We start from the raw sequence: 22,316 nt of genomic DNA on the forward strand, positions 1-22,316 counted from the left end.
ATCCAAGTAGAATTCCACTTACACCGTAATTCTCTCTCTCTAAATTCCATGTAGCTTTAAACCTAAACCTAAACTTATTTGTTATTGTAGCCAAACCCTAACATGGGAAACACGCTGCAAAAGCTCCCACAAAACCAAAAAGCTGAAATATCCAAATCACCAAGCCAAAAAGATGAAATATCCGAATCAAAAGAGCCTGATTCCGACTTCACATGTGAAATTTGCATCGAAAATGTCAGCGCAGACAACAAGTTCAAGAACAGAAGCATGTGCAAGCATGATTTCTGCTCCGACTGCATAGCCAAATATATTGAAGCGAAGGTGATGGAATACAATATCGCCAATATCAGCTGCCCCGCGCTCAACTGCGATTCTTCACTGGACCCGATTTCTTGCAGACCTGTCATCTCGAACCATCTCTTCGACAAATGGTGCGATCTTCTCTGCAGTGCAACTGTTTTAGAGTACTACTCTGACAGGTTCGTTTACTGCCCATATCGAGATTGCTCGGCTTTGATTGTAAACGAGTGCAACGATAAGGTAGACAAATCTACCTGTCCAAATTGCAAGAAGAAGCTTTGTTTTCAATGCAAGAGTCCATGGCATGCGGGTTATGGATGTAGAGAGAAGGGAATGTTCAGAGATAAGAACGATGTTCTAGCTGGGCAGTTGATAGAAAATATGAAGTGGACTAGGTGCCCTAAGTGTGGAAATGCTGTGGAGCGAGAGAGTGGCTGTCTATTAATAGACTGCAGGTATACTCTTGTTTTCATCCCTCTCTCTCCTTTTTTGTCATTTGTGGTTTCCTTCTTGGTTAACGTTAACAAGGATGTCCATCTTGCTTTATTTTGTTTAACAGTGATGGAACTAGAATATTAGACTATTGTACTAGAATAAGGAAAAACCTTAGGCTCGCCCTTTAATGCATAATGATATCTAAATCCCTATTGATCGGAATTTCATGACCCGAACTTGATCCCACTTTCCTCCTCTTAAAATTGTATTATATATAATATAGAAATACACCCTTAAGTCCAAATAACAAAATTATGATTTAGGGTTCTATTACATTTTAATTTTGATTTATAACAAAATTGTGAAAAAAAAAAGAAAAAAAAATAAAATTAGAAATTAATCAGAACTCTAAACTTACTTATGGATGCAGATGTGGGCATGCGTTCTGCCATGCATGCGGAAAAGAAATCAGCCCTAGTCAACGAACATTTATTCGACGATCTTGCTGCAAGAAAATGCGTCAGTACGAAATTTGCCAATTGACAGTTTTTATAATTTTGTTAATAATAATTATATTTTTATTCGTTCAAATTTATTAGATTATGCGTTCTGCTTTCAATTGTTTTAGGTTTATATATAAAGTGTGATGTAATTATAACAAATATTTTTTTTTCATTTTATTTGTACAATTATATTTTGGTTTTTATAAAGTTTTGAAGATGACTTTTGAGGAAAGAAATTTGTATCAAAGTAAAGTTGTGAAACCAAAGACTCCAATTCGACTGCATAAATTTAAATCATAAAGAAAGAAATACAAAAATATCATATAACAAAAGAAAGTAACATCAAATCAGGACTATTTTAATAACAATGAAATAGTATTAATTGAATTTTAATCAAATGCAAAAAAGTATTATTATGGCCTTCTTAAAATTTAACATATCCCTTGAGCCATTCTTATAAACGTTTTTTTATATATACTAAAATATATATAGTATTGATCCTATTTTGATTAAACTTTGCAAAATTTATTTGGTATATGTTGGACTACACAATTAAATTTAGCTCTTTCTCACCCCATTTCTCCCATGGAATCCCACACCTTCATGTTGGAGTCTTTCTTTCAAGTAGTAATATCAATAAACAAAGCTTAAGATTATCTTTTAATTATGAGTCTTTCTTTTGTTAATTTATTTTGTAGATATATCGTTTGATTATTTAATTTTTGTATTTAACTTTATATAGTTTACGGATGCTTATATTTAGTTTTGAGTAATGAATAAAAAATTGTCATATTGTTAATTGTTGAATTAGATAATTTGGTATGTAAGATCTTATTTTATTTAATTTTAAAATTCTAGTTTATGGATTTTAACATATTTATATTTTTTAATTATTATTATTATTTTAGTTATGACACCACCTAAAAAAATTCTTGAATATGTTTATGTAAAATTAAGATTATCTTTTAATTATTTTCTCATTTTTAATTGATTATGATGTAAGTTTTATTATTTTTTTACTTTTGTTTATAACAAAATTCTGCCAAAAAAAAGAAAAAAAGGAAAAATAAAATTAAAAGTTAGTCAGAATTGTAAACTTAATATGATTACTTATGAATACAGATGTGGGAATTTGTTTTGCCATGCATGTGGAAAAGAAATCAACCGTAGTCCGCCAACAATTTTTTTCATTGGTATTCGACGAGCTTGCTGCACGCAAGTGCGTCGATTCGAACTTCTCTGTTTAACATTTTGTTTAATTCTAATATCGGTAGTGTTTTTAAGTTTTATAATTTCAATGGTTCGAATTTCTTAAATTACGTCTTCTTCTTTTAACTATTTTAGGATTATATATAGAATGTGATGTAATTATAACAAATATTATTTTTTTCATTTTATTTGTACAATTAATTATATTTTGATTTAGCATGTTTTGGAGATGAGTTTTTATGAATATCAATCATATATATATATATGTAGTGCATATCATATATAAGCTAATATTTTCTATATTTCTTTATCCTTCTCTTGTTACGTATTATATTTAGTATTTAAGGAAAGAAATTTGTATCGAAGTTGTGAAACCATAGACTCCAATTCGACTGCATAAATCTAAATCATAAGGAAAGCAATTATACCAAAATATCGTGCAAGAAAAGAAAGTAACTTCAAATCAGGAATATTTTAATAACAATGAAATACTATTAATTGAATTTTAATCAAATGCAAAAAAGAATTATTGTGGCCTTCATATAATTTAACATATCCCTCGAGCCATTGCTATAATATACGTTTTTATTTAACTAAAGAATATGTTTTGATTAAATTTACAAAATATTTTTGGTATATGTTGGACTACACACTTAGATGCAGGTGCTTCCCATGCTATGTATAAACCCCATTTCTCCCATTTCAATATTGGAGTCCCAAACCTTGATGCAGGCCTATCATCTCAAATCATTTCTCATCTTCTCTGCTATGCAACTGTCTTAGAGAACACCTGCTTTTACTGCACACATGGAGCTTGTTCCATCGGCTTTGGTCCTGAAGGATCACTGCAACGATGACATCAATAGAAAACAAGAGGTGGACTGGCTAGGTGTCCAAATTGAGGGCATGCTTTTTTTTTTATTTTTTATTTTTTGAAGATTAAGTAATTTCCATTACTATCAAAAGGGGAATCCCCGTGAACAAGAGAAGGGGCCTGGGTAGGGAGAACGCAATCCAGGTGTCCTTCCTGAAACCTGGTTTACAAAAATCAACCAGCAATCAGCCTATAAGCTGCAGAAAATATAAACAATCATGAAGAATCAGCAAGAAACTACCCTCCATAAAACATCACGGAAAGTAAGAGTAAGAAACACGACTGTTTTGGATGTTTCCTCCTCTTTCAAACCAAAAAAAGGAGTCATAGCGTTCCTAGAATGGTGGCTGTCTTATCCTGAGTGAGATTGATCAAAAAGCTTTCTCTTCTCTGAGCAAACCTGCAACTTCAACTCAGCAGTAAGGAAACAGCATATATATCCAAGCGCAGTCGTACAAACACTCAAACTGCTAGGGGCAGATGCGAAGAAGATCATGAGCTCTATCAATCCCTGATTTAGGGAGGCTGTCTGCTGCCTCATTACCAGACCTCAGAATATGCCTAATCTGCCAACCCGCAACTCTGCCTTTGAGAAAAGCAATCTGTAGGAAGAGTTGTCTTAGACTCCAAGGGGATCTCAGGAAGTGACGCCCAGGCGACCACATTCATTGAGTCCGATTCAATAATGATGCCAGTGGAGTCGCCCAGGAGGATGCAGCAAACAGGATCATGGCCTCCCTAACTGCAAGAGCTTCCGCCAGGTTAGCATCTCCTCAACCTGCTTTCTTAGAGAAGACCATTTTGACGGCCCCTTTTTCATCACGTAACACCCCTCCAATTCCGAGATGTCCTGGACATCCTCTACCGCCCCATTGGTGTTGAACTAGAACCAACCCGCAGCTGGACACTCCCAAGTGACCTTGCCCTTGGTCAGCCTTCTTAAGGTAGGGGCTGAAGCAGTAGACGGATCATTTGCAATTTCAGTAATTGCGGCGATGTCACTTGGCCATTTAGATTTAACCCAGCGTGTCACTCTTATTTTGACAATTTCTTTCACTTTAATCAGATCTCACATTCTTACATCAAATATCATATCATATAATCAAACGGACCAACTGATACTGAAGGACATTCTCCACTTTGCTGAGAATTCCAAACTTTGAAAAACGAGACAGCATCCCTCGGCATGCAAGTGTTGACATACCCAAAGGTGAGGACATGTTAAGCCATATATTGTGCAATATCATTTATATTTTATGAGGGAAATATTTTGGAACTCAAGTATTGCTATACAAACCAAAAAGGAAATAAAATATGAAATTAAAAAATAAATAATAAAGAGTACACTTGTTTTTTCATATAAACTTAACTTGATAATTAATACTATTATTCTTTTTAAGAGAAATTTTTTAAAACTAATTATGGTAAGTGTATATTTTGTCAAATCCCATTATTGTTTTTTATTTTACCTTATATTTTTTTTCAAACAAAGAACCCTAGAATATTTTATACCTAAGGAACCCCAGAATATATTATTATATATAGAGAACATTTTATACCCAAGGAACCTTAGAATATATATTATAAACTTAGCCCACATTTGGAATTCAAAATAATCTGGAACTTGATTTTGTTATAAGTTGATATGTTTACGCATGATCTTGTATTATAAATTAGCTTTAACGTGATACAAATGGTATAATTTGTAAAGCTTGACATTTGGAATATGCTCAACTTGAGTACTGTATATTATATGCCACGATTTAGAGAGAGGAAAACCCAATGATGTTGAAAAGAAAACATGAGTTACATCGAAAGTGAGAAGTTTTGTTGGCTTGGCCCATACAAGAGTTCAAACTCCACTGCTAATACCCAAATCGGCTACACCGCTCACACCATTCTCCTTGTCTCCACGATCACTCCTTTCCCCTCATGAGCAAATCAAATTTCACTGGGAAAGCAATACGATAACATTATGATAAATATATGAAAGGCAATCAAGCCTAAAACTAACCATTTATAAGAAACAACAGTGGAGAAGACACAAAAACGAGTGAGAGATAATTATGAGGTAAAATTTAGGGCCATTGAAGCCCAAAATTAATTTTCCGTACACAATTCGGAATTATAACTCAACCACAAATGGCATCCAAAATACACCATTTAAAATTTTTCCCTCAACCGAATAAAATACTTATTCTAAATTGTTTGATTTGGCATTCGCCTTAGCGCAAAATAGCGCAATACATAATCTAGGACATGTTCTCATGCTACCCTAGTTGTCAACTACTTCAATGAGTGTTGGCTCATAGTCATTAGGGGCTACAAAACCATGGAGATTCATGACGGTTGCAGCCACATTGGCAAGTCCACCATCAGGAACATCCTTGCGGAATCTAACACCAGGTGCCACTCCTGGACCTCCAATTGCAATAGGTACCTGATCAGACAATCCAAACTACGAATCAGAAATTGAGAAAAAATGATTCTGACTGAAGAAATAAGAGATTTTGATAATGTGCCCTTCTCTTTCTTCTGACCAAAAAGGATAGATAGAATGTAATATGCAAATTCACCTCAAGCCGCCCCAATATATATATTAGATAAAACTAGACTCACATCCAGGATCTTTTCCTCTTTTTTTTTTTTCTTCCAAGATAGATGTTTGAAACTTACAGGTTGACAAGTGTGGGAGGTGAGTATCTGCAGGTCGCCATTCTTGTGATAAAGAGGTTGGCCAGACTTACTCCTTTTCACCATGTCCTCAGCATTGCCATGGTCTGCCGTCACAACATATATTCCACCAACTTGCTCTATGGCATCAAGGATCATCTGCAGCCCAACCATATAATCAAATACGGAAAGCTCTTCTACAAGACTGTTGCTATGCTTCAGTCTAAAATTGGATATACCAATACAACTTAACTATAAAAAAACTTGGGTGTGAATGTCAAAAATGGGCATTCTACAAGACTTGCTATGATTCAGTGTAAAATTGGATACACCAATACAACTTAAACATAAAAAAACTTGGGCGTGAATTAAAAAGTGAGTGATACACCCAATGATATGTGAAACAAATAGCAAAAGAAATACTGGTTTCTGACTAACATCATATAAAGGTTGAGTTTGGCCCCTCTCCAGTGCCTTACACAGACTGCAGACTGGACAGTGCAAGTCCATGCTTCAACTAGTGAACTGGAGAGAAGCCCAACACGGATGACCCATTTAACATCATTTTCCCCTAAACATCTACATTCATTTTATCTTTCTAATTATACTTTTTATTACAAGCAAAATGATAACTGATTATAAATCATTAAAATGTCATAAAATCATTAGGAAGTCCAACTAACAATTAAAGAATGACCTAGAGCCATCATACCTTGACAGCTTCATCAGCAGCCTTGCATGCCACAACTGTAGCCTGGATATCTCCTGTATGGCCCACCATGTCACCATTTGGTATGTTCACACGTACCTAAACCAATAAGAAAAGGGAAAATCAGCATCCTTATCAATTTGAATGCCTTTTTAGTATTAGTCCATTGATCACCTGGTCAAATTTGCCGCTCAGAATTGCATCCCTAGCCTTTTCACCAATCTCCGATGCCTTCATCTTTGGTTGAACATTGAAAGTAATGCCAACATCACTTGGAATTTCCACATATTCTTCCATTTCAGGGTTGAAATAGCCAGAGCGATTTCCATTCCAGAAGAAAGTGACATGACCAAATTTGACAGTCTCGCTGTTGATCCAGGAAGGGGAGAATTAACATACAGCAAAGCAAGAAAATAATTAGACATAACAATTTATAATTCACAGTTCACTAAAAGGATAATTCCAAAATAAAATTAGTCATTTAACTCTTTGACCACTACAACAGACAAATGGTGGAAGACAAATCTTATGAACCTTCCCTTCTCCTGGTGATCACAGCTAGGGGCCTGGAATAACTTTGACATTGAGAGATAAGTATATAGACTTGGAATTTCCAAACTACAAAGTAAATACAGAGGTAACATGTAACATGAAAGAAGCTTGATAACAAGCTATGATAGAATATGTAGGCCTATGGGCCACTGCTCAAATCATATTCCCCCTTGCGTGATCAATCAAAGAAAAAGCTCATTTCCTTTGAACACTTTGTTCTTTAAAACCAAGCACATCACAGATATGGATTATAATAACTTGAGCTAAACACACCTGCAGGCAAAAGTACGGATACCATTATGCACCAAATATTCACCGGATGTTCTTTCAATCTCAGGTGGAGAAACAAGATAACGGCTTGGAAGCTTCAACTCGCCATCATACTGAAGCATTCCAGCATAACGAATTTTAGGGAATCTTACACGATCAAATTTGTCAAAATCTTGATTTTCAAGTGCCTTGGCAAGCATAACCATACGATCTGCTCGGAAGTTAAAAGTAACAACAGCATCACCATCTACTATCGGGCCCACAGGCTTCTTGTTCTCATCAACAATGACAAAGGGAGGTAAGTACTGGTCATTAGCATTTTCCCTCAATTTCTTCACAGCTTCAACAGCATTTGTAAACTTGTGAGGGGCTTCACCAAGAACTTGAGCATCCCATCCTCGTTTGACAACATTCCAGTCATTCTACAAAAGATTCATTCACAAAAAATGAGCTGCTTGATGCATTTAAATAAAGACAAAACATTTTATTCATGATCCAACCATTTGGACAAGGTAGAATCTTTTCCTCAGGAGTGATTCATCAGGTACTTCTGTGCCTTGTCTGAACAGTAACCCACTCTGTTACACAGGCAAGTGGTTCTAGTATGTCTCAAGCCAAGGGGCCAACAAAATTTGCACACCAGGATGCTTTTTTGCCAAAATCATTCATGAGATGGCTTCCTTATCACAACTGTTATAGGAATCATTCAATGGTTCTTACTTTTACATAAAATCAATAGCAACAACAGAGGAAGAAAATCTACCAAAAAAAATAGAGGAATAAAAAATGCCAACAAAAGAAAAACAAAGAGTGATTAAACAATAATCAAAATTCTTCTTTCTTTCAGATCTTTGAAAAAAAAAAAAAGAAGAAAATAACAGAACCACTGCAAATGGTTAATGCAAAACAATAGAATCACATTAACTGGTCTACACGCTTTTAGGACTCTGACAATTATTTCTCACCTCATAACGATCCATTGTGACATACATGCGGCCTCCACCAGATGCAATCTGGGCATCAACCCCTTTCTCACGTAATTTTGCAAGGTCATTCTCAAGAGTCTCCACAAAGCTTATACTTGAACCATCCAAAACATCACGACCATCAGTGAGAATGTGAACACGAATTCTTTTAGCACCATGATCACTAGCTCCCTTCAGCAACAACTGCAGAAAAAGATAAGTAAATATATGACCTTACAGAATGGAAAATAATTATCATTAGAGCAGTCAAACCACGAAAAGCTAGGAGCCAGTCCTGAATCACCAAACTATTACCTGCAATTGATCAAGTCGGGAGTGGACACCACCATCACTAAGTAATCCAATCAGGTGCAGGGTTCCCTTTTCAAAAGATTCGCTTATATACTTAAATCCTTCTCCCTCATAGATTTTCCCAGAGGCAAGAGCAAGATCAACAAGCTTAGCCCTACAGTTACAAATGAATTAATAGGTTAAAACACTGGCAGCACAGTAATTTGCCAACAAGTCCATCATGGAAGGCAAGAAAGGGAAGGCGGGCGGGGCACACAAAGCAAAACACATGCAAAATATGAAATAAGAAGGTAAAACAAAGCCTACATCAAATTAAATTGTCAAAATATCAATCATATTCACAAACAACAAGTTCTCTTAAAATCTTACCCTTGGGCATAAATGCGCCCTGCACCAAGAGCATTGTGACCAACTTCACTGTTTCCCATGTCATCCTCTGTTGGAAGCCCTACAGCAGTTCCATGAGCTCTGATTAATCTCCATTTTTCTGGCGCACCCTATCAACAAGACCAATTCCACTCAAATTAAGTATCATTACATAATCGCATATGGAATCCTTTTATGAACCAAAAAAATGTAACAAGGTCCCAAAATGGAAATTATTTATGATCCCTTTAGTTTAAGGTAACATAAATTGCTTTTTTTTTAACATTACCCCCCATCCTAATTGGTGGAATAAAGCTGATATAAACTATACACCAAACATGTACATTATGAATCCCAATAAATAATATATATATATATTTGTATGTATGTATAAATATATCAATAGTTCGATGCACTGTACTATTAGTCAAACAAATCACACCATCTCATTAAGCAAACATCTTTCAAATTATAAAGTCAGATTACATAAACGTATCATTATTTATTTTTTTAAATACCTTAAAAATTCATTTTTTTGATAGAGAAAGGTAGATCTGAGTCCAGCCATTTGAGCTACAGATACAACACTTAACACCAGACGAGATACCCAAATGTTAAAAACTTCCCAATCTCTTTCTTAAGTTCAGAGATAATGTAAGAATGACAACAATAGATTCAACTAACAATACATAGATCTAATCAGTAAAAGCCTAAAACTAAAACCAAACTTTCAAAAGAAGAAAAAAAAAAACTCCAAGATGTAAGCCTCACTTGCATAGAGAAAAAGGGATCCATGCCAAATAATAGCAATAGAGATTATATCAATTGTTAACTTAATGATTACCCACAGCAGATAACAATTTTTTACATTGAGATTCAGCAACAAACACTGATAGTAAGAAATCAACCTGTTTGAGGGAGTCCATGGTGGGAGTTTGGGCAACATGGATGCAATTGAATTCATCGGGCTTGTTCTCGCCCCAGCCATCGAGAACAACGACGGCCACGGTCTTACGCTTTGGAAGCTTAGGGTGATCCTCCAACCTCCACGACATCTGTCCTGAACTCCCCATTGTTAACAGATGCTGCCCTTTTTTTAGTTTTTGGTTACAACAGACGGAGGGTTCGCTATTTATAAATGGAAAATCGAAAAACCAGCGACGATAGGTGAAATCGCGAAAGCTGAAAAGTAAATCCTAAAACCTGACCAATGACAAGAAGGTGACGGCGTTAAGGGTTAGGCGTGAGGCGTGAACCATTCAGGTTTGACTTATAAATCCGATGGCGTGGAGACAAAGCATAGCAAACCCGTGTGCTTGTGCATCAGCACGTGATCATCTTACCTAACATGACTGAAACTGAAGTACCCTTTGGAAAGCCTCGAACCCACTTTTTTTTTTCATCAACCGATTAAAATATTTTTTATTCATTTTTTACACCAGAAAATACTAGTAATTATTATATGTTATGAGCCTAATTTTTTGGAATTATTTGTCATTATCTTTGTTTTAATTGAGTGGGTTATCTCCACTTTTTTCAGATATGATTTTATCTTTAGGTAATATTTATCATTTGCTTTTAGGGTTTAGGGTTTAGGTGATATTTATCTTTAGGTGATATCTCAATGGGATGCTAGAGCAATTTCATTTAATTAAATGAAATATTAATAAAGTAAATAAGCAGTTGGGTTAAAGATGGAAGATCAAAGATTTCAGTACCACAAAAGTACCTGACACTTGGACGATGCCAAGAAGAATATTCTTATTCCTTGCCCGATTATTCTCTAGGAAGAATATTATTTGGAATCGTTTTGGTATCCTTTTTCCCACAAGTTTCTTTCCTTTAATTTTACCCTTTGCTGTGAATTGCTATTTTTAGGTTGCTTTAATCAAAATTTTGAAGACACTGTTTGATCCAAGCATAGCCCATAGAAGCAAGCCAATAATTTTAGCCCTAATTAAGTGATATGTGAGGAATCATCATAAAGCTTCACAGCTTCCTCATGAGGAGAAACAGCCTGTGGTCAAGTTCAAACTGGGAGACATGAGAAGCTTCTCCCCTGAGCATCATCAGAAGCCCACCATCCGAAACATACATCTCCCTGGAAACATAAGAGCATATGTTAATTCTGAGATCAAGCAAGACTACTCAAGCCCAAAGACATCAGACAGAAGACACTTGTGGAATATAAAATATAAATGGCCAAGTTGGGTACTATGACATACACTTTAAGCGATTTCCCTGAACCATCATCGGAGATCTTGTATAGCTTGCCATGCATGACGCACTCGTACTTATCTGCAAGAGACTTCCTCCCACCCTGGAATACAAGTACACTGTATTAGGCATATGCCAAAAGAACATATGGTATATGTAATATGTTTAAGTTAACACACATAAACAAACTATATGTATATATACACACACAAACACATTCTATCCATAAAGTTTTACCTCCCTGACTAGAACATCTCAGAATTTCTAATTGTAATAATCATGGTATGGAGGTTTAATTAGTTGATGATCAAGACATTCTACTAGTCTCCTTTCTCCAGGTACTACAAACATTAAAACGTCCATGCCTTCCCTGAGATACATGGCACATAATTACCAGGTGTCAGATTATAAAGTCAAAAAATTTTCCCTCTCTCTCACAAACAAACACACAACTATATTTGTCTCTGAAGTTATAGTCTCTCTCTTATCTGATTCTTTCTCAATCCATAAACCCATTCTCAGCACGTCTCCTGCGACTGTTAATAGCTACACACTCTGCCTTTCCTCATCTCATCATCTTTTTATCCTTTCCTTCCTTTCCTTCTTCCATTTCACAGTTCTGCCACTTCTCACTATAAACCCAAATTCTATCAGAAAAAAAACAAATCCGAACAAAAATCAAGCACATTCAAGCAACATCATGATTTAAGCAGTGCATGGCTCCAACTCAATTCCAAAAAAGCACAACCACAAAGATCAACATAAAAGATCACTTATAGAAAAAAAATCAATAAAGACCCAAAATTTGGTGTTCTATGCTCCATTTCTTTTATAAAAAACAAAAAGTGCCATGTAGTTAAATTTGTCTCAACTAAGCTAAGGGTTTCATTTCCTGGTCCGACAAATGAAAAGTACTCATAGGTAATATAATTGTGGTTACCTGCAAAACCAATTATATAGTTGACAAGCTGCTCCAAATCCAGAGATTCAAAATGACAACAAATGATCTCTCTCTTTGTTCTTTCTCTTATTGAGCAGTTGTATTGAGCTATTTATCAAATAATAGAATATTGTACATTAATTATGCATACAAAGAGGACAAAGGAACAGGGAACCTTTCTAAGCAGCAACGATTTTCTCAGACAGAGAAGCACAGCAAAGAAAAAGCTACCCTATGTCAGTGTCGCTGGATAAAGAAGATGATGGGAAAGATTGATATTCTGCACCTCCTTTCCGGGGCAAATTTTGGCCTATCACTTGCCATTAAAAGATCAGTTCTAATAGAAAACAGATTAGGGAGAGGGAGGAGAAGATAGGGAACTTGGAAGGGAGAGAATTTCATTTTGAAACTCTCAAGACAGATTGAAATCGCATGTAATGTATGTGGCAACTCATGCAAACAATTTAACTTCTTTTGTAACTTGAGCCTAACAAGACGCTATTGTTAACTAATTAAACTATGATTGCAAACCACTTCTGCATGCATCCAATAGTATTAAGTTCACAGTAGCCAATTGGGGTAAACTATGGTGGTTGGGAGGGCAAGGCTTTCGGTAGAAATCTTAATTTCAAGCTGTAATGCTTTCATCTGAAAAAGAAAAAAAAGATGCTTCTCTTTCCAACATGCCCTCCCCAGGTGCCCAACACACACACAAAGAAGAAGAAAAGCAGTTAACATGCCTCGACAAGAACTCAAATTATGCTCATTTCTATAATTTAATTTATTTCAAAATCTATAACAAGATTGTGTAAAAAGAGCCATAAGAAACTAAATCAGAAATTAGAAACAGAAATGCATTAAGTTAAATATATATGTCTGATTGGATATGCGTTTATCTACATTGTGAAAAGCTTTCATGGCAAGCAGAATGCTCAACTATCTAAATATTGCATCTACAAATTAGATTCAAATGTTAGCACACAAGATATCCAATTGAACCAATTGAAAACTGAAGCATGGTTTCTGTTAGCAACCCCAAAAGGTCGAGTAGAACAATGACTGCTACCATCCAAATCAAACCCCAAAGATAAGAATTAAGGAGATCTAAATGCACATTTCATTCACAACAACAAAGTCGTTTCTTGCAGCAAAGAAATTAACAAAGAAATGTTACACATACAACTACAAGTGTAAGAAGACTACCAGAGTATAATAGCCCATGTCAGGTGTACCATCCAATTTCAGTGTATGAGCCAATGCCATTGTGAATGTCACCAACATGCATAGGATATACCTCTGTATTCACATCTAGGTGCGTGAACATGTCGCAGTTCTGGCTCCGTGCTTCAATACAAGGAATTGCACAAATATAGAGATAGAAGAATATAAATGGCAAAGCCTATCAAAGAACTTATTTAAAATATGTTAAAATTGGATTGGTAATAACTATTATAACCAGGAACAGTGTAAACACACTCAGAGTAAAGTATAGCAAATAATCAATTTGCCATATTAAACTACATTATAGCTGCCATAGCTAAACATTCCTTTGCACCTCTATTCCTAAGTATAGGAGCTCAAATGGTAGGCATTAGATGCAAGGAAATAGCTTTGAGAAGTATTCAAAGATAAATACATAAACTTTTCCTTCCCAAAAAATTGCATTAATTAGAAGTGTTTTGCAAACAAAAGAAATAGCATGCAATGGCTCCTCCTGACTCTGCTTTTTACAACTTTCTATGTTTTGAAAGTGTTAAATAGTTGCTTCATTAGTAATGCCACTTAGACTTGGTTCGAGATATAGGCAAGTGTTTCTTGTTAAGCCAAGATATAGGTAGTTGGTCCTCAAACAATCGTAAATTCAGATCTTGCAGCTAACTGAGTATATGTAAAAGCATGCTTTTCTTTACAAATTTAAAGAAAGGGAAGGGGGCTGAAGAGTGGCAGACTCAGAATGATTCATGTTCTTTGTGTCATTTTAAGAATGATTCATGAAGTAGTTATTTTCTAAATATATTTGATTTAAAACTATAAAGTCCAAGCGTATATGTGTTTTTCCAGATAAAAACTAGGATTTAAGAATCACAAAAATTGAACTTGTTTGAGAGAGAGAGAAAGAGAGAGGAAGAAAGGAGATTAAGCATTAAACAAGTAATTGAATTGGGCAAGGTTTAATGCCATCCAAAGGTAATATCTCAATCCAAATGAAACTAACATCTAGTGAAAGGAGTTTTTAGCAGGAGAAAACTTGCTCTTGCAACAATAAATCTAACATTCCTATCAGATAATAGTTTCAAGTTAATGTTATCTTTCTTCCTTAAACTCTCTTATCATGCAGAAGGACAAAAAAAAAAATATACTTCCACATTCTAAAGCAACTAAAGAAACACAAGACAACAATACTCAACTGGGTAAACCAGAGAAAGAAGAATTACCTTTATCGAATTTTTTACCATCTGGGTCAAGCTTATCAACCACAAAAATATCCTCAAAACGTACTATCTTGGACATCCTCTGCAAATTTCACCCTCAAAAACAGTAAATGCAGACAGCACAACAATATCAGGAAAAAAAATTTTAATCTTTTCTCTTTTTTTTTTTGGGTTTCTTTTTAATTTTCATTGGTCCTAAAATTTTGGCAAAAATATAGATAAGAGACAAAGGAAATAAAGACAGTTTAGAGAGAGAAAAAGAAACCTGGGATTTGTTTGATGATGTTCCTGCGACTGTCGAAGTGGTCGAAACAGGGTTTGTTCGTTTAATTCGAGACACCTAAACTGTTGAAAGGAACTGAACCGCCGTACCGTATGTATCCAGATGACCAGTCCTCACCGCTCCGCACCGCTTGTTAGGAAATATGTGTGCATGGCATTTTTGTAATAAATTTCGACAGTCAGGGTTAGTTTTAGAGACAACGAAACAATTACTGGTTGCATGTTGGGTAGAGTAAAATGTATGTATGGCATGGACAGGGAGGCCAAGTCAGCAGGAAAGATTTCGTTATCCACTGATAGCCGTCAACAAAAATCCTCACTTCACTTTCTCTCTCTAAAACACAGAAACTAAGCATGGCTTCTTCTCCTTCATCTTTGCTGCTACCCCTTGGTAATCTTTTTTACCTTCTTCTTACTTATTTTCCACTAACTACATTTGTTTTTCCATTATGTGTTGCAAATTGGAAAAATACCTACTAAATTCTACCCATGTATAATGTATTCCTGCATACTATGAACTTAGGATGGAAATGAGAATGGCATTTTCATTTTTATGTTTATTTTATTTCTGGGTTCCCTCTTAATGTTTTATTTCAGTCTTATGTCAACTCTTACACAATAAATAAACCCAATTAATGGCACAGCTGTGCGAGTTGGGTTTAGCACTATGTAACTCCTTCTTTCTGTTCTGTTTTTGGTTGTTATATTCCTTTTCTTTCTTTGGGTATATTTGATTGTTATATTGTTACTATTATACAAAGCCTACAACTTTATTTCTGTGGTTTAGCTTTTGAATTTCACATTGAATGCACCGTGTTAGGTTCTGCATCTGGGAAGAGTCTGTCTGCCAATCATCTGGTCATTTCAAATGGCAGGGCTCAAGGCCTACTTGTCAGGTGCTCAAGTTCTAAGACCAGAAAACACAGCAATGGATTGAATTTAGCTACACGAAGGGATGTGATGGGATTGCTTTTCGGAGTTCCAAGCTTCTTAATGAACTCAGCAGATGCCAATGGTGCAGGCTTGCCCCCAGAAGAAAAGCCTAAACTATGCGATGATGCTTGTGAAAAAGAGCTTGAAAATGTATGGTGAGATTACATAGCCCCCTTATCTTCAATTTTTTCCTCTATCCTTAGGCAGCTAGTTGACTCATTTAACAATATCAAAAGTATGACTTTTTCCTTGCATCTCTGAGACATTAGTGGTGTTTTAATTAAGAAATTTAACCGTGCTAAATATCCAACAAAGTTTACCTAGGCATTGCAGTTGATGCTATGAAATTTTTTATTGGCAGGGCTGATGATTGCGGAGTATAGGACTAATTTATACATAGTCAACATTGAACATTAACTAATTATTAATGAAGGCGAAAGAAAAATCTGAGGTGATGATAAATTGGTAATGCTGTAACTTTAATCTTTGTACATGGCTTAAACTAGCAGATCATAATTCAACTGAGAAGAGTTTTGTTTGAAACTTGATAATTAATTTCCATGGAGGACAGCTGGTATCTAATATGTTAATGCTTCTGGTTAATGAAGGTACCTATGGTAACTACAGAATCCGGTTTGCAATACAAGGACATTAAAGTTGGTGGAGGCCCCACTCCTCCGATTGGTTTTCAGGTGTGTCTATTGTTCTTGTTCTACAATTTGGCTTTTTCTTCCTGCCACCTGAAGAATCGGATTTGTCCCACATATAACCTGTTCAAGGCTTCTTCTAGTCAGAGGATTCCCTTATCGCAGTGTTGCTCATATTTCCAAATTGAACTGGACTTGTGGTCAATTTGAGAAATCCTTGCCTCATAAACATTACCTTAGGTCCATCAGTGCTTAACTAAGCCTGCTATTTAGTAAGAAAATCATTTAGAAAAGATGTTATTCACCCTGACAAGTGGTTGGCTAGCAATCCATCACAGGCACTTGTTATAACCACTGCCTTTCCTGGTAAAGGTAACGAGTCTTTTCAGTTGTGCATCCTTTTTATACATCCTAATTTCAACTATTAAATCCTTTAGATGGGTGCCTTTTCTTATTCCTAGTCTATCAAATTTTAAACTATATGTTAATGACAGGTTCCGCTGTACTCTCTTTTGTCAACCTTGTTCCCCATCTTTTCTTCTTTAGTTTTCTCTCTTCATTTTACTCCTAATTAAATCAATACAAGAACCTTTTAGGTAAATGACTCAATTCATATGATTTTTTGATATATATGTATGGCTGGCAAGCTCAACTGACTAAGCTAAAGACATTAACTTTGGCCTTTCCAAAATAGATTCATGTCTGAGCAGAACCTGGCCATTTGCTTAGTCTTACATGAAGAATTGATTGTATGGTACATTAAAGAGTCATAAGTATGTCATAAATTAGTGACAAGGAAGAAAATTGTTCCATTTTATTTTTCTAATCATAAAGGTTTATTTTGATTATTTCCATATACATTATTTGGTTTAGCATTTATACCAACATTCTAGTATGTAGTTACTCATGAATTATGAGCTGTCTCTTGTGACTTTGCCATCATATTTTTCTCAGGTGGCTGCTAATTATGTTGCCATGGTTCCTTCTGGACAAATATTTGACAGGTAAGCATATTAATTTTGTAAATTGTTTCCAACTTGATAAGGTATGATAGAGCATGTGAAGCATATGCAGAATTCTGATACTTGAAACCCCACCCCACCCCCCCCCCCCTTCCTCCCCTTCTCCCCAATGATTTGTAGTTCACTGGAGAAAGGTCAGATCTACATATTTCGTGTTGGCTCTGGTCAGGTAAAGCTCTAGGAGTGTTTTATCTCTGATTCTGATTATAAAAATTCTGGTTCATGTGCTTGGAAAATAAATAAAATGTAAAGTGTAATAGTTAATGAATTTTTTCTGTACGTAAAACCTTTTTGGATCTAGTAAAGTTCATGCGATTCCTCAGCAGTACTAACTGTTCATCTAACGAGTAGAACAGGTGATCAAGGGACTTGATGAGGGTCTCCTGACCATGAAAGTAGAGGGAAACGCAGACTTTATATCCCAGGACCGGTAAGCTAGTTTATATTATCAAATTTTCAAGCAGAACCATTTTTTCCTTGAAAGTAGTTGAGCTAAATTAATCCATGATATTTGCTTAATTGAGTTCAGAAGTAGATGAGATCATATGTACATCTGAAATTATCAAGTAGCAGAGATGAAAAAACTGCAGATGTTTGGTGTCCTGTGGTAGACAATAGGCAGAATCAATTTTATAGAGTAGGGTTAAATTTATATGAAAGACGAAACATTGGGCTGTTGGTGATAAAGCTTCCAGCAAGCTGAAGGTGAAACATTACTGCTTTGAATTAATGAGGATTAATTGGCATATATGTTTATTCTGTTTTTGTTTAATCTACTGACTCATGGAATAACTTTTTTTCCAAGCAAGCCTATTAGGAAAACTGCCCTTTCCCTTACAAGTAATGGTTCCCATTTCATGTCAAAGTACATTCAAAATCACTGCCTTTTAATCTAACATTCCTCGTTTGATGCTTCTTTCTGGTTTGTGATCAGCTGGCATTCCCAAAGGGTCTATCTTCAGCTCCAGGAAGGCCACGGGTGGCTCCAAGTAGTCCAGTCATTTTCGATGTGAGTTTGGAATACATACCTGGCCTTGAAGATGAAGAGTGACAGAATTTCATTTCATATTGTATTTATTCCTTTATTTTACACTTCGATAACCACAGGGAACTATAATAGAGGTTGCCTAGATTCCAATTATTCATTTTTTATAAATTTTGTACAATTATTATAGAAGAGGCGTTATTCATTAGTTTCCAGATTTCATATTTTTTGAGTTTTAACGCCAGAAAGCTTGACACCCTCCCTTTAATAAACAGGCATTACTTACTCAGCAAGTTAAGATAGAGACAAGGAATACACAGTACCCAGCAATGAGGAGGAATAATAATGTTGTATCACTTTTAATCTTCTCAATGATTGTTTATCTTCAAATTCAGCTAACTTTCTTCTCAAAGCAGTGCCTAGAGATCCAATCCCATGAAAAAGGCTTACAGAAATCTGAAACTGTAGAGAAGAGAACAATCCCAAGAGGAGGCAAGGAAATAGAATGATGTTAACTTGTTAATACTAATTCTAACAATTGAAACTGTTATCATGCAAGGATTGAAAAAAAGATTAATAATACTAATTCTAACTATTGAAATTGTCCAAGAACTGAGAAAATAAAGGCTTTTGAACCTGACCTTTAAACCTTATGAAAAACTAACATATCATGGGAGCCATTGTCTGGTTTACTGTTAAGAAAGTTCTGGATTCATGACAAGTTGCAAGAAAGCTAGTTTAGAATGGGATTATAGTTTTGACACAATGGTGTGCTTTTATCAACAGGGACAAGGTTCTTGAAATTATCAGGATCCTTGGAAACTTTTATGCTGCTAGCATATTGTGATCGTATATAGTCAGTTCCTTTTTTTTTTTTTTGATACATAAGCATTTTAAGTTGTTAGGTTACATTAAAATTGAAAAGAGTTGGGTTGCAAACTTTGTTGAAACAAAAGAAGGAAACCAACTAGCAGAAAAGCAAGGAGGAAAAGATGGCAAGGCAGCAACACCTCAAACAACCTCTGATGCAGCACCCATACATTCATGCATGACATAGATGATTCCGGAAGCCAAATAACATAAAAAATAATTTCAGATAATATATACTATCAACCAATAGGATGCCTGTCATAGAAGATTCTAGTATTTCAAACATAATCAAAATCATTTCTACAACTTGTTGTTCTGTAGGGAGCAAAAGACATAAGAGTACATAGGTTAATAGACCTTCCAAAGCAAAAGAAGCAGGACAGAAGATGCACCCGCTTGGAAATTCCAGACAGAGGAGACAAGAGCAATTGGTGGGGTCCACCTAGAATATTTTCCATAACGCAAGAGCGAAGGAGTCATAGCTTCATTATTTTATATATATATATATATATATTTATTCATTCGTCACTCACTCACTCCTCGCTCAGTCAGTGCGTTCCTCTCCTCTTGTGGGAAAGCAACGTATAACCCATCAAAGCAAAGCTCGCTTTAGCTGTTATTCTCTTGTTTCTGCTAGAAAATCCTATGAAATGAACAATTTCAGTAAGGGCTATGGATTCCGACCATCCGATGGAGAGCTCATCGGACATCTACGAAACAGAACACTGCTCGGCGGTGATTACTTTGTCCAAGATATTACTGATCTTGGGATCGATATTTGCAAGTGGGAACCTTGGGATTTACCCGGTACGTATCGAGTTCATGTTTTAGAATTTTGTTTAGGGATACTTGCTGACAAAATATTTGGCGTGCGCGTGCGTGTGTGCGTATACGCACATACCGGTTTTCAATCTCCATAGGGCTTTCCATGGCAACATCAAGTGATCCGGTGTGGTATTTCCTTTATCCTGTGACGTACAAGAATCCGAAAACTAAGCCGAAGATGATGAACAAGGTGAATGGTAAGCGGAAGCCGATCAATAGAGCCACCAACGAGGGAAAGTGGAAACCCTCAGGTAACCCTGTTAAGGTCAGGGCTAGTGACTCCAACAAAGAGATTGGCATCAAGAGACATTTGTATTTTTTTACGAGTGCAGTTAATGAGAAAAACGACAACAAAAGCAAAGCTAAGACCACAAATAGCTATCATAACAAGACCCCCTGGGTACTGTATGAGTACGAACTTACTGATGTTCATCCTAACCTGCAAGTAAGTTCTTTTCGGCTGCTAGCCTGATATAGTATTTATTTCAAGCACTTTGGTGCACAATTTTGTCTCGATTTCCTAATGAATTGCAAAATTTTGTTAATTATAAAAAAAATCTCAATTAGAAAGCTGGAGATCACTGCCTAAATGATTCACAACGGATAAAAAGGATAAATTTGGGTGTGTGAGTTCTGCTCTATTCCCTGAAAGTTTGATAACATTTATATTATACTTTTTTTTGTTTTGTGTATACATGAATGTACACTTCTTTATTCCCATTTATTTGTGTGTAGAATGAATTTTTTCTTGGTAAATTGATGAAACAATCTGAGCCAACCAACATTTCAAGTAGCAAAGGTGAAACAAGTCAACAGTTGCCTTCTACTTGCTTAGGAAATCATATTCCAACTTCAGAGGTTGGATTTCTTTTGCAAAAGCTTATATACAGGTTTTTCATGTCAATGATGACGGACACTCACAAACAAGCTTATGCTTATCCATGTTTCAGGTCCAACTAGGCTTTGACCAGCCATTAGTAGAGATGGAAGTCTCTAATGGCTACGATTGGATGCAAAATCAGTCTAGCGTTAGTGAACAAGTCCCTGTTGATAATTACGAGACCTACCCCGAAGAAAGATGTGACGTGAATGATTATGAAGTCTCCAACCTACCGTGTACTTTTGAAAACTATGTTGCACATGATGCAATTCCACAAGTAAGAATACTTGTTGGAAATTTTATTAATCAATTGCTCATGTAGATGATTATAAGCATATCAAAACCTATTGTTTCTTCGTGGATGTCTCAGAATCTGCAGGTAGACTACCCTGTAGAAAGAAGCAATGAACATAACGTCATTGCGGGGAATGAGGGCTTGGACTTGTCTTATAATTTCAATAACCATCCTATAGCAGATGTAAGTCAAATGGTGAGAAACTTTTAAATTATTTAACCATATAGATGGTATGAACATATGGAGAACTAATATTTGCTTGTCTATGATTCAGAACTTGTTTGACTTTGGTTATTCATACTTGGACGGGTTATACCTTGATGAGTTGTTTGGAGCGCTTGAAGCTCCTAATAACCATGATGGGGTTCAAAATCAATCTAGTACAAACCAGCAAGATGCTGATGAGTTCAGGAATTCAAATTTCATTAACAATGAAATTGCCTACCCTGATGGTACAAGCAAAGCAGCTGCTGCTGAGATAGAGGGCTCCAATTTACCCTCCTGGGGCATACCTGAATCTTCCTATCCAATGGAGTCATCCAGAAAAAGATCATGCATGGAGCATGAAGGATCAAGCGCTGACATAGAAACTGAAGTGGCTCCAGCACAGGCAAAGAAGAGTAGAATTTAATAGCGAAAAGACACAAGTTTGATTCCTGTAATACATAGGAGAGTCCTTGGATATGGAAAGAAGCATTCCATGTATGTGAGTAATAAATGCTGCTAATTTCCTGTTGGATGTCTATATAATACATGGACTTATATAATGTTAAATGTTGCCTGTTGGATCTGTTTTTTCTGTTGATTTACTAAAGTCACA

General features: G+C 35.7%; 5 protein-coding genes and 1 pseudogene across 7 annotated transcripts in view; 3 read left to right on the top strand and 3 right to left on the bottom strand.

The window, feature by feature from the left end:
- The window catches only part of LOC110421364 (E3 ubiquitin-protein ligase RSL1-like), a 2,944-nt gene extending 536 nt beyond the window's left edge, over nt 1-2,408 (top strand). The window contains exons 2-4 of the mRNA XM_021434952.1: nt 91-755; nt 1,166-1,280; nt 2,361-2,408. Coding sequence (XP_021290627.1) covers nt 103-755; nt 1,166-1,280; nt 2,361-2,408 — 816 coding nt within the window. The 5' untranslated portion in view covers nt 91-102. The remainder of the gene's footprint in view (nt 1-90; nt 756-1,165; nt 1,281-2,360) is intronic.
- Nucleotides 2,409-5,358: 2,950 nt separating this feature from the next.
- Nucleotides 5,359-10,388, bottom strand: LOC110421022 (2,3-bisphosphoglycerate-independent phosphoglycerate mutase). The gene is made up of 9 exons (XM_021434461.2): nt 10,077-10,388; nt 9,172-9,299; nt 8,806-8,956; nt 8,491-8,694; nt 7,529-7,947; nt 6,878-7,070; nt 6,707-6,802; nt 5,998-6,153; nt 5,359-5,761 (listed from the first exon to the last, which is right to left on the bottom strand). The coding sequence occupies exons 1-9, from the start codon at nt 10,239-10,241 to the stop codon at nt 5,597-5,599; spliced, it is 1,677 nt and encodes a 558-aa protein (XP_021290136.1). The 5' UTR covers nt 10,242-10,388; the 3' UTR covers nt 5,359-5,596.
- A 156-nt stretch (nt 10,389-10,544) lies between these two features.
- LOC110421024 (DNA-directed RNA polymerases II, IV and V subunit 8B-like) lies at nt 10,545-15,157 on the bottom strand (annotated as a pseudogene). The gene is made up of 5 exons (XR_016351516.1): nt 15,023-15,157; nt 14,761-14,839; nt 13,529-13,669; nt 11,394-11,488; nt 10,545-11,269 (listed from the first exon to the last, which is right to left on the bottom strand). The product of XR_016351516.1 is annotated as a DNA-directed RNA polymerases II, IV and V subunit 8B-like (transcript).
- A 138-nt stretch (nt 15,158-15,295) lies between these two features.
- Nucleotides 15,296-18,836, top strand: LOC110421023 (FKBP-like peptidyl-prolyl cis-trans isomerase family protein). Its single transcript, XM_021434463.1, is given in 8 exon segments — nt 15,296-15,430; nt 15,860-16,122; nt 16,581-16,664; nt 17,574-17,623; nt 17,762-17,810; nt 17,998-18,037; nt 18,040-18,071; nt 18,576-18,836. Coding segments are annotated over 8 exon segments (672 nt in total). The 5' UTR covers nt 15,296-15,393; the 3' UTR covers nt 18,693-18,836.
- Nucleotides 18,837-20,032: 1,196 nt separating this feature from the next.
- Nucleotides 20,033-22,310, top strand: LOC110421901 (uncharacterized). 2 transcript variants are annotated; one of them, XM_021435625.2, is made up of 6 exons: nt 20,033-20,303; nt 20,417-20,766; nt 21,057-21,179; nt 21,272-21,478; nt 21,572-21,679; nt 21,771-22,310. In XM_021435625.2, the coding sequence occupies exons 1-6, from the start codon at nt 20,147-20,149 to the stop codon at nt 22,125-22,127; spliced, it is 1,302 nt and encodes a 433-aa protein (XP_021291300.1). In that variant the 5' UTR covers nt 20,033-20,146; the 3' UTR covers nt 22,128-22,310. The 2 variants fall into 2 exon arrangements, with proteins under 2 accessions (XP_021291300.1, XP_021291301.1); XM_021435626.2 differs by lacking the exon at nt 21,057-21,179.
- The window catches only part of LOC110421365 (uncharacterized), a 691-nt gene continuing 630 nt past the window's right edge, over nt 22,256-22,316 (bottom strand). Inside the window, exon 2 of the mRNA XM_021434953.2 lies at nt 22,256-22,294. Coding sequence (XP_021290628.1) covers nt 22,256-22,294 — 39 coding nt within the window. The remainder of the gene's footprint in view (nt 22,295-22,316) is intronic.

Source organism: Theobroma umbraticum, unplaced genomic scaffold, assembly GCF_002168275.2.
Source record: "Theobroma umbraticum cultivar Fairchild unplaced genomic scaffold, ASM216827v3 scaffold_130.0, whole genome shotgun sequence".
Taxonomy (NCBI): domain Eukaryota; kingdom Viridiplantae; phylum Streptophyta; class Magnoliopsida; order Malvales; family Malvaceae; genus Theobroma; species Theobroma umbraticum.

What these genes read in the sequence shown, in the direction of transcription:
- LOC110421901 (XM_021435625.2), top strand. Translation starts at nt 20,147, where the DNA reads ATGAACAATTTCAGTAAGGGCTATGGATTCCGACCATCCGATGGAGAG. An exon ending in ATCATATTCCAACTTCAGAG is followed by an intron (nt 21,180 to 21,271) that starts GTTGGATTTCTT and finishes TCCATGTTTCAG; the next exon opens with GTCCAACTAGGCTTTGACCA. An exon ending in CACATGATGCAATTCCACAA is followed by an intron (nt 21,479 to 21,571) that starts GTAAGAATACTT and finishes TGGATGTCTCAG; the next exon opens with AATCTGCAGGTAGACTACCC.
- LOC110421022 (XM_021434461.2), bottom strand. Translation starts at nt 10,241, where the DNA reads ATGGGGAGTTCAGGACAGATGTCGTGGAGGTTGGAGGATCACCCTAAG. An exon ending in CCATGGACTCCCTCAAACAG is followed by an intron (nt 9,300 to 10,076) that starts GTTGATTTCTTA and finishes TCTTGTTGATAG; the next exon opens with GGTGCGCCAGAAAAATGGAG. An exon ending in CCTCCCACACTTGTCAACCT is followed by an intron (nt 5,762 to 5,997) that starts GTAAGTTTCAAA and finishes TTGTCTGATCAG; the next exon opens with GTACCTATTGCAATTGGAGG.